The sequence below is a fragment of the Corvus brachyrhynchos genome, unplaced genomic scaffold (assembly GCF_000691975.1).
Source record: "Corvus brachyrhynchos isolate BGI_N302 unplaced genomic scaffold, ASM69197v1 scaffold370, whole genome shotgun sequence".
In the NCBI taxonomy this organism is placed as follows: domain Eukaryota; kingdom Metazoa; phylum Chordata; class Aves; order Passeriformes; family Corvidae; genus Corvus; species Corvus brachyrhynchos.
Genome location: NW_008235977.1, coordinates 938,342 through 949,757, shown reverse-complemented (window position 1 = coordinate 949,757; position 11,416 = coordinate 938,342). Strand labels below are relative to the sequence as shown.

The 11,416-nt window shown below is 43.1% G+C and overlaps 1 protein-coding gene across 1 annotated transcript in view; it reads right to left on the bottom strand.

Annotated features, from left to right (window-relative positions):
• SATB2 (SATB homeobox 2) overlaps positions 1-11,416 on the bottom strand; it is a 110,480-nt gene that overhangs the window by 43,089 nt on the left and 55,975 nt on the right. The window contains 1 exon segment of the mRNA XM_008629884.2: positions 10,929-11,401. Coding sequence (XP_008628106.1) covers positions 10,929-11,401 — 473 coding nt within the window.

Here is an 11,416-nt window from a genome sequence, read left to right as displayed (position 1 = left end):
CCCACACGGCCCCGCTGTGGCTGTTGACACCAGTGTTTTGCAGTTACTTCACAGCCAGGACCCAGGCAAGCTGATTCCCAAGGACAGGCAAGGCTTTCTCCTTTCTTGTCAGAAAAATGTTACCAGAAAGCAACCACATATTCCAAGCCCCATAATATTTAGTTCTCATTTATTTTCTTTCATATCAGTGTCTCCTTCAAAAAGCCTTCGTAAAAGCCCTCCCACTACAGTTGGCCAATTAACCAAATGCCAACATCTTTAGAATATACTGATCTTATTTACCAGTCTTCCTGACAAAACCAACTGACCAGCAAAGGACGTATCTGTACCTGCATTTATCTGCTATTAAACACCTACACTAAAATACACACGTGAAACCTCTGCTTCAGCAGAGTTTATACCACAAGTGCTGAAAGCAAGCTCCACACACAGCCTGAAGGTAGGCTCCATCTTTTCAGCTCCTCATCTACATGATCAAGCTAAAACACTCCCAATTACATTTTTCCACAACTATCAGTGTGGGTACCAGAAGGACTGGAGCTGGGAATGGAACCATGGTGAGCTCCACTCAGAAGTGGGATGGGAGAGAGAAGTTGGCTGATGAAAAATGTCTGCACTGGGAAAAAGTTTGAAGAAGTTGCAGTGCTGGGCTGTCCTCTGGTATTTTGTGTGACCTCGACACAACTGCATGCTCGTACTTGGCTTCTTCCTCAGAGTTTACCACCCCTCAGAGAAGCTAAGGACATTTTGAAAAGCTTTCCAAAGTTTGACAGGCTCATAGGCTGGGGAAGATTAACCGAAAAAGGACATACAGGAGCTTGGTGCCACAACCCGCGTGATTCCAAGATTGATGCAAGTCCTTATTAAAATTTTCCCCTAAAGTCAGTGAAAAATTCTTCAAATGCAGTAAATAAATGAAATACTGGTTCCACCAATTCTCTAAATTCCTAATTCCCTGTGTCTTTGAAAGGATATATATAAAACTCCTTCTTAAAAGAAAAGCTCAACTTCAAAAATTAGTGAGTTTAGTATAAAAGAAAGGGACCTGAAAGCTACTGGAGCTGACCCTAAGACAGTTTTTTCTACCTCCCATTTCAGCCTCAGTAAATTTATGGTCCAATTTCAAAAATGGAGAGCAGAAACATATGTGAAAGCATGCCAGCAATTACTTTTCTATGCAGTCATTGACTCTGTATGCAAATCAGAGGCTCACAGGTACAAGTGGCTTGGTCATGGCACTAAGAGGTATCTCAGGCACTAAGAGGTATCTCCCTGTCTGAGATACCAACCCTTGTGTTCGAAGGCTCTGATTTATCACCAGAAACATCTTCTCATGGGGTAGATTTGGTGCCTGCACTCTTGCTTCCACTAAGGTCCCATCCTGACCTGCTACAGGGATGCAGCAGTATTTTGCAGCACTGCTGTTCCATCAGCAGGCTGGGAGCCTCACCTCCTAAGGCAGGCACCTGCTCCAGGGGGTAACTTGCTGCTTCCCCCAGCACCACGACACAGCAGCTCCTGGCAGGGGCAAGCCCTGCTCCCTGTGCCCTGCTCCAGGCAGGTAGGAAACCTGGCTGCCAAGAGGGTTTTTCTGCAGCTCCTCTAAGTGCTTTGGCAGCTTAGGAACCATGTAAACAGCAGGAGAGCTAATAAGAAAACTGACTCATGAGGGAAAAATCTCATGTCCTCCTGCAACTGAAGATAAACAACAACCCCAGTAAACAGCAGCAGCAGATAGCTGAGTGATAGGGGAGGACAATAAAATAAAGTGTCTTGAGAGCAATAACGTTTACAATAATATAATTCTGAGCTACTGAAGTATACACAAACTAACCAGTGAGCAACATTATAAAAAATAAAGTGATATTAAATAATCTGTTCAGCCTTTTTGTCACCTGCAACAAATTAGGCTTTCAATATGCAAAACATCTTCCTTCCAGAAAAACAAATGATCATGATTTCATTTAATTGTAATTTAATGAGGCATAATGTATTTTTTAAAGTGATATACACCAGGTGTGTGGTGAGGAAACTGGCCCAGCCAGACAAACCCTACTGTTTCTATTTTTGAGAAAACCCTAAAGCCAGCCAGAGACTGTTTTCGTTTCTGCAAATTATGTTTCTGCTGGAGGGGGTGAGGAAGGGAAACCCACAGCATTCATACATTTCTTATAAAATTCCATCGGCTAAATTAGCTCATTCTGACTTACTTACATCTCGCATATTAAAAAATAAAAAAATAAAAATTGGCAATTTGCAGAGTAACCAACTCTGCAAACCTAAAAGATCATCTTCAGGGACTAGAAAGTCTCAGTGACTTTAAATAGCCAAACGGATCTTCTACATAGAACACAGCTCCCAGGATACATTTTAGGACATGCAGCTTGATAATATCTTTGCTTTTCCACTCCTCTGCATCATTTTTAAGCCGGCTGCTGAAGAGGCAACTGATGAAGTTTAATGTTCACACAGGCTGTGCTTGAAAATGAGGTGTGTGATCACCCTGAGACAAGGGCTCTGCACAGCCTGGTTTACCCTTGGAACTTGCACTATTTTTAAAATTACACGCTGGATCCATAACTGACTTTAAGAAAATAATACCTGTGGTGGAGAAAAAAAGCACGTCCAATCAAAACAAAAAAGTTACTGAATCTATTTAGGGAAGGAGTAATTTTGACTGTGTTTTTTCAAACTAGCTGAAACGTAGTCCCTTCAGGCCAGCGAAGTCACTGTCACAGGGGTTTGCTTTGCATTTATTCTGTGAAACCTCATTTGTGAACTTCTTTTACTTTTATTAACTACAGGATTTCCAGAACAAACAACCCAAACCTCACTGGCAACTAATCTTTTTTTAAGCAGCTTCTGAAAGATGATGCAGTGCAATGTAGAGTGACTGTTATTCCAACTGACTCCAGCATCCAGTGGACCAACTGAGCACCCTTCGAGGCAAACAAAGGCTTGATCAAAGCCCACAGAAGGTGAGGAGCAAGGCCTCTCTGCCCTCTTCCCAAAGGGCTGCTGCTCAGGCCTAGAAAGGGTGTCAATGACATCTCAGTGGGACAGCAGACTGCACTACCAGTGACCAAAGGCAGGATGATTTTGCAACAGGAACTTTTGAAAAGCAATCTGGATGGGGGCAAGGCGGTACTGCTGGAGTGCAGCCCAGACACTCGTGTGCTGGGGACAGAGGAGGACAAGGGCCATCAGGCAGCAGGAGACTCCCAAGTGCTGCACAGGGCCTCACACACATGAGGTTCAATGACTTGGATAGAAGTCATGCTCTTCCTCTTACAGACCTAAGCCATTTGACTACAAAACCAGGCACCAATGTTAAAGGGGCTCAGAACAGGCTTTGGACAATCAAAGCACTGGCCAAGGCAAAAATTTAAATAAACCCAACTAATGTGCTAAACCTCAGTTTATATGTTCTGTATAAGGAAATTATATATATATGAAGGACTGAAAAAGCATAAACACTTTTTCAGACTTTCAGTCTATTTGTGCCTCTCCATACTTCAGCTATGGCCAAAAGCAACAGAGAAAATGCTGAAATACTAGAAAAATATTGCTTCTGCAGTGCTTAAAGTTCCAAGTACTTTTAAGCCCTGCACTTGTACTGACAAGTCTCAACAGAAAAGATATTCTGTTTTCCATCAAGGAAAGGATGAGAAAATGTAGACATTTATTCAGTTTCAATATCCGGATCTTAATGGTCAGTGGTGTCCCCTCTCAGCACACAAGGCCTATTTCCAGCACGGAAGGCAGCACCCCGGTTAGCTACGTGTTTCTACTGAACTACACCGTAATTGTACCTTGAGAATACAACAACAAACTTGACTTTGCCAGGCTAAAATGACTATTTATATTTACAGTTGTCTGCTACTTGCAAGTGCAAGCTGGAGGCAGCAGGTCAGTCCAGGAGCTCTGCAGAAGAAGCACTGACTTCTCACAACCCTTCAAGGAATAAAGCAATTCCACCCGCTGAGTTCTTCTCACATCAAGGCAGGATTTTACCGTGACATCTCTCCGCCTCTCTGCATTTACCCCAAGTCTCACCTTCAGCATTGTCTATGGGGCTGAACAAGATACATTCAATAATTCTGAAATACTACTCTTTGCCTCTAAGTAGACAGCATTCAACAAGAACCTCTATATGAAGTACCTGTAGGCTTCTTGGGACTCAAGCTCATTTTCAAATGCTCACTGCTTTGTTTTCAATCCCTTGCATCTCTTCCTAATTCCAGATAGGATATGAAGCAGAAGTGCTGGAAGTCTATCAGAAATGCTTATCCTGGAAATGTGTCCAGTCCAATTTTGCTGAGCAAAATTGCTTTAGATAATCAGTGGAAAATTTTGAGTGGTTAGCCAAACCAAGCACCTTCATCTCCATTCTGTCACAGTTTCCATCAGGCAAAAGTGCCTTTGTACCCTGTTGCCTGACCAGCTCTTCTCTGTCAATGGTAAAAATGTGTGGTGCTACATTTGTATCAGTTTTACAAACTTCAGAACCTGAAGGACTCTGACTGAGTCTGACTCCCTGTGAATGGGAGACCAACAGTCTCCCAGCATCCTTCAGTGTACACATCACATCAGTCCTTCATTTAGAAGAAATCTTCTGATCTCCAGATTCAGCCAGAGTATGAGCCTTGTTCTTAAACTCATTTAGCTAATGCTAAAATACATACATCTCAGGAGAGAGCTGCTTAGGCACAAAGCATTTAGAGACTGATTTGAATAAAACTTATACAGGGTGCAACAATGAAAATTTGATTTTTATTATTAAAAATGAAGTGCTTAAATCCTCAAAGAAAACGGCTTTATTGCATTAGTTTAATAAAGCCTCTTTTTTATTATGGTATCTGTTTTTATGAGGGAAGACAGGATGTGCATGCGGATCTGAATGTGGATGCATGCAGAAAACGAGGCAGAGAAAGACCGACCACCTGCAGCCACAAAGTGCCACCATTTATATGACATGCATGTCAGACCTTTATCCTGAAATATGCTGGAAAATTAGCAAAGACACACAGCTTGTGCACACTGTAGGTCCATGCCTTTGCTTCCAAGGCTCAGGACTCCTGTGTATCAGCTGAGCAGGCAGCAGCCACCTCCTACAAGCACACATTCTGAAAGCCTGACTCACATGCTACTTAAGATCTTTTCATTCAGCTTATTGAATACAATTAAGTTAATTGAAACTGAAATTTTGGGCAGTGCAAAACCCACTGTTGGAACAAATATCCCATGTACCAAAAATCTGCAATTTATTAAATTAAGCACTTCCCTTACAGACTGCCTTCTTTCCTATGAGTACAACAGAACGCTGCTTGTGCCACATTACACCCAAGAATAAAACAAGTAGGCAGCATGAAAGCGTTTCATGCTATGAGAGTTTTCTGAGAGGGTAAAAACCAACAAAAAATCCCCCTCAAAACCCAAACCAGAAGCCTTGCTAATTGAAAGTCTGTGCACAATGGGGCAGACACCATAGCGATGAATGCAGCATGACTGTCTCACTAGATACCAGGCAGAGAATTAAAGCTGCTTGTGTTCCTCTCATGTGAGTTAAAGGGAAAATTATTTGCAAAAGGAATTCTGTCCAGGATTTGGCTCACAAGCAAATAGAGGTGGAAGACACAGTTATTTCAACAAACCATATTTCTGATTTTAATGCCTTGTAGAGGACTCTTTTCTGAACCCACTTCCATTTGGGGGAATTTTGCCAACGAAAGAATTAAAATGAGGGGTCACAACCCATAGCCTTACTACCCTAACAACCACCCTCCTGCTGTCAGAGCCCCCAAACCCTCTACAGGTGACCAGTGACACCTTTGTATGCCACAGAAATGTTATTTCCCTCTTCCTCATTGCAGAACCCTGGACTTGCCTACAGTTGCACCAGAAGTTGGGGTACCACTCAATCCTGTGTTCCCCTATGCCTCAACCACTCTTGCAGCCAAGGACTCCTGTGCACTCCTGTGACCAAATCCCTTGAACAAGGAGGATTGCTGCAGCTTATTTCATCATAAACTTCGCTACATCTGAAGCTGGTGGAGTTCCCTCCTCCTCAGGCTGTTACTCCTTTAATCCAAAGAGACGTGGCTGGCGCCACTAAACCAGGCAGGAGCTGAGCTGGGTGTGTGCTGCTTTCCCATCTGCAGGCTGGGAAGCCAACGCTCCCACATGGAGCTACTCAGGGCAGGAAGGAGGGAGCAGTGCTCTTTGGGAATAAAGTTACAAGCAGCCTGAACACACTGGTGTTTTTATCCAGCTCTCTTTGTATCTGGCCCCACAACGACTTGATTTTAAAAGCCTCACAATGATATTTCCAGTTTCGGAGGCTGTTCAGTAAAACAAGCACTGGCCACTTGCCCAAGCATTTTACTAGTTTTGGCTATTATTTCACAACATTGGCAAAAAAAAAGGATGCTCAAAAAAAGAGAAAGATACAAACTGAAACACTCCTTCAGTCTAAAGGCTTTGCAGTCCACTGGGCACTCCCAAGGAGAGCAGCAGTTCACTGATCAAGTGATTTAAACTGTCTGGACTCTTTAAAAAGAGCCAAATAAACTGTCCTGACTACAACTCCATGAGCCTGCAGCCAAGAGGGATGCTGAACAAACGAAGAGAAGAATAATACGCTCATTTTCTTTATGCAGAACAGGGTTCAAATTACCTATTTTCCAGCTTGAATTTTGAGGAGTGGGATCACTTGAGCTCCTCCAGATTTGCTGAAAAGCTTTCCGGTGAAGGACAAGGTAAATCCAAGAGAGCATTTTCATGCATTCCCTTTAAAACAGTCCTCTCAGTCCTACTTTTTCCTGTAACCAACACCACCTAACAATTTATCAAAACATTACAACCTTCATTAAGCAAGTTCTGGTTATTACTACCTTTTGGTTGCAATTTGAATGCTGTATTAGAAGATAATATACTGCTGCAGGATGGTACAAGGACTCTGCCCTGAGCATGGACCAAACTCCATGTGTGTATTCTCCTCTAGGAAGAAGTCCATAGCCTTGACCACCTGGCCCCTTGTCCTGCCTCTCATTTCAGAGCATCTTTGTTGGCCAACATGGAGGGTGCTCATGCTTTTAGAGGCCATTTGTCACCTAGAAGTTATCCTGATGTAAAGATGATCCATGCTTCAGCCAGGCAGGAATTTTTTGAGAACTCCAGTACTGGAGCAGTACTGCACTGTCCTGACAACCTTTTGACTTCACTGCACTGTTTGAGACCAACAAGAAACATCAGCTCCCTCTGTGCATTAAAGCCTCCTCACCCTCTACAGTCTGTATATTGCAGGCACTTCACTCACAAGCTTTGACTGCTTTTAAAAATGTACAAAGGGCAATTCCAAGTGTGAGGTTCACCTGCTCTGACTCTGACAGTTGTACTTCTCTTACAGATTTGCAGTATTAATCAGAATTTTCCTTGTTTTTTTCCTCAAGATTGAATAGCTCTATGCAATCAAAAAGTGCCAAAGTCTTACAGAAATTAAGCCTTTCACTAACGACTGTTTTAATAACAACTTCAGCTTACAGCCTGGCTTCATGCCTACGTGCTTTACAAAGATGCCTTCCATTTTAAAGGTATCAGATATGACTATCTAACTCTATTTGATAGGCCTCATAAAGCTGTCTGCCTTCAATTCAAACCCACTCACATTCCCGCATGCAGTTTTTTAGGTCCAGATAAGGATGCCTAACTTTCCATTAGTGAGCTGTTAGTTCAGAGCAACAGTCTGAGCAGAAGCAACAAACTGTTTCAGTAAACAACAAATTCTTCTGACTTAGGGGTCACAGGCAAGAGGGAACCAAGGCCAAGGATCCTGGCTGTAAAAAACCTGGGCACAAGCAATGCAATTACATAAGCAAGAAACTGAACCTCCTGCCTCAGTAACATTGCTAACTGCCTTAGCCGTGGCAAGCTCTCTCCAGGCCGCAAGAGCAGGGAAGGCTATGCAGAGCCCAAGAGGGTGTCATTACAACAGACACCATTCTTACCATTGCTGAGCAGACGGTGGGCAACACCATCTTAGACAAACATGGCATGGTGCACCACCATTTTAAATATTTTGAAAGTTGTGTAGGAATTTCATACTTACTGAAAAGTGTCATTAAAACCACCTGCAATAATTATATTGTCTCTGTGGGTGTGCTTCTACCCATCCCACATGCTGAACAAATAGGCATTTAGATTCCACAATAGCATGAATTAAAATTATGACAGTGAATCTCTAAATATAAGAAGAAGCAGAGGTTAGCCGAAGACACGTACTAAAAATCAGGCATATACACTTTGAGGGTTCTTCATTCCCATTTTCAAATGAAAAGGAAAATGTTCACTTTGGAACCTTCTGTTTGAAAGAAACCCTCTTCATGGCTAACTCAGCCTGGGCCAGCTCCTCACCAAACACCCTGTGCAGCTCTCCTGTGCATACGGCAGGTACTAAACTGCCTGATGTTCAGTCTCCACCTCAGTGGGAGCACAGTGCTCCAAGAAATGTTCAGAACTTGTCACAGAGCCCAAAGAGCTTTGTTTTCATGTGTGCAGACAACATGGCCAGAGGTGTAAGGAAACACTGTCTTCAGTTACGTACTTCCACCTTCAAGAGGAAGATCTGGATGTTTCACAAACCATACAATTTCATCTCTCCTTCTGACCCTCCTCACGTTCTCCCTCCCACACACACGTGCATACACACAACTGTCAGCCACTTGTTCCGATGGATTTAGCCTAGTTTGGATCAAAGCTTCCTCTACTTCATTTAACAGATTTGCTCAGATGGAAGGTCTCAGGGGAGAAATAATGTTAGTAAGAAGGGGCTTTTCAGCATTGAGTATGTAGGTCATTGGACTTTAAAATAAATTAGAGAATAATTTATCTATTAAACAAGTCTCACAGTACATATTTCATGAAGCTATACTTAATTATAGGCTAATGTACACCACAGAGCTACCATGAAGAAAGATTAAGCAGTGGCCCATAATGCAGTCATTAATACCATTATTAGCTGGCTGGCACACAGCATCTATTATTTGGTACCATCACGAGAAACAACAGACTTCCAGTTTCCAATGCTGGCACTTCTGTGAAATGCAACAAACCCAAACCTTTCCAGAGAGAAACACACACCTCTCTGTACCTCGGAGGCAGCAGGGGGGATGCAAGCAGGTGAGAGTAGACTTGAATTTTCCACTCCAAGTGCCTTTTACAGAGTTTGCTTCTCCACCATGGACGTGTGGAAATATCCCACACCTTCTACTGTGCAGTGCAACACTGACTGTCTGAGCCCCTCTTCTTAATATCCTGAGTAGTCCCTGATGTGAGGGGAGCTTGATTTGAGTTGGAATTAACAGCTGAGGACAAGGAAACCTAAGCGTGTATCTACACTCTTCTGCTGCAGTGATGGTTCCTGGGGGCATGATGCACTGTATGTAAGACCACTGGTCCTCTATATTAGGGCCCTGTTGACTAACAAAACTGTTGTGAGATGGGCAAATCTTTTATGGATGCTGTAAGATTTGCCTGTTCTGGAGTCAGTATCATGAACTGTAGAGTACATCGTATTACTTACGACGGAGGGCTAAGAAGCAGGTAATTCCTTTCTTGTTGGGGAATGAGCCTTTGATTTAATAGCAGACTTGGGCATTACCAACCCAAGTCTCCCAGTCTGGCTAAAGGAGAGCTTCATGTTTGGTGACAGTGACAAAACCCTCACTGGCAACGTTATTGCCGACCTCTTGCTCCAGTTCAGAATATGTCATTCTGTCAATACCATCTACCTTGATTATAGCAGGCTTTATATACAACAGGTTATGACCCCAGAGGGATGAAAAGCTTTTCCAAATTAAAAGCAGCATTTAAAAGAGGAAATACTCATACATTCCTATGTAGTTTTCATTTGATATCCTCAAGGCTAACCCCAGAACTCGTGGTTTTTTTCTGAGTGCAGCCATCTTACAAATTTAATGGAAGAAGGGAAGTAATAAAATGTGCTCCATACTTTAATTAGTTCCCTCATAACATGGCATTTCCAAAATGGCAGTGCCAAAGAAAATCATTAATCTAGGAGAACAGACGAAGGCACTGTATGGGACAAGGGACAGGCCTCCAAGAGATACACACTCCCCCTTTTCTTCTCTTGCTGGTAAATCTTACCTCAAAGAACAACTCCAGTTATGCAAAAGGAATTTGTACCAATATTAAATATTAAGCCACTTTCCATTTCTTAAGCCTTGATACAGAGTATCACAATTGAGAGATCACATGTTGTATCCTGCTCCAAAGACAGCAGGATAAATGTAAATGGCCTGTCTTTCCAAGCACACATTCACCCTGGGTGCCCCAGGTGCCAGGCTTAAGCTGATACTATCATGCAATCATTTCAACATCTGCATTTCACTAGGTGAGTGAGAAAACCTGTGTCAGATGTATGAAAGCAAACACAATCTGCTACAAAAGGCAGACACTTTTCCCAGCACACTTGCCCTACACATTTCTTGTGGGAGCAGCACTAGCTGTGGCATCAGTTGTACCACAGGAAGGAATTGAGGAAGTGTCAAGAAAGAAGCCCAAAAACACCTCTAACTCTCAGTCTCTTATTACCTCTTCCTGGCAATCAGGCAGGAGCAAATGTGGAAGTTTATAACCACAGAGAGGAGCTCAGGGAAGAACTCCCATGAGCGGAATGACTGCTAGAGAACAAAGCTCAGGTAACGGTGCAGGAGTGGCCAAATGCAAACAAACAGCGTTTCTTCCAGGAAGAAGTAGCCTTGTTCAAAACTGACAAAGAGACTGGGGAAAAGACTGAGAGTGGTTTGACCTGTTTCTATGGCACACCCCCTGCCTTGATCTGCAACAACCATCAGCCCCACAAGAGCCACAGTTTTGTCCCTTCTTGGTTATAGAATAGAAATTGATACCTGTGTGCGGTTGAATGCTACTCTTGCAAAGACAGCTTGAGACACACTGGCTCTCTTCAGCTCATCTCTGACTTGCTGGTAAATATCTGGAGAGACTTCCACCGATGAATTTGATGGCTCTGGTTTGACAGCTCTAGGGATGGGTGGATGATTCAAGAACTGCTGGTTGATAGCCTGTGGGTGCTGGTGAGCCAACAGTCGGCTGACAGCAATCTGCTGGTTTATCAGATGGGCCATCGCTATCTGCTGCCTCACCAGTTGTGGACTGAGCTGAGGAGACAGGAGCCCAGGGTTTATCATTGTTTGCATCGTTGGCACTTGGTTTCGGATTGGAGTACTGTGGTGAATTTGGCCATGAGGAGACTGTTCATTAGTTTTTCCCAAAGTTGCCAGCTGGTTGATATTTGGTAAGTGCATGGGACGTTGACCAAGAACACAATAGTCTGAAAGGTTTTCTCTTTCCACTCTTTACACTGTTAAAAGAGAAT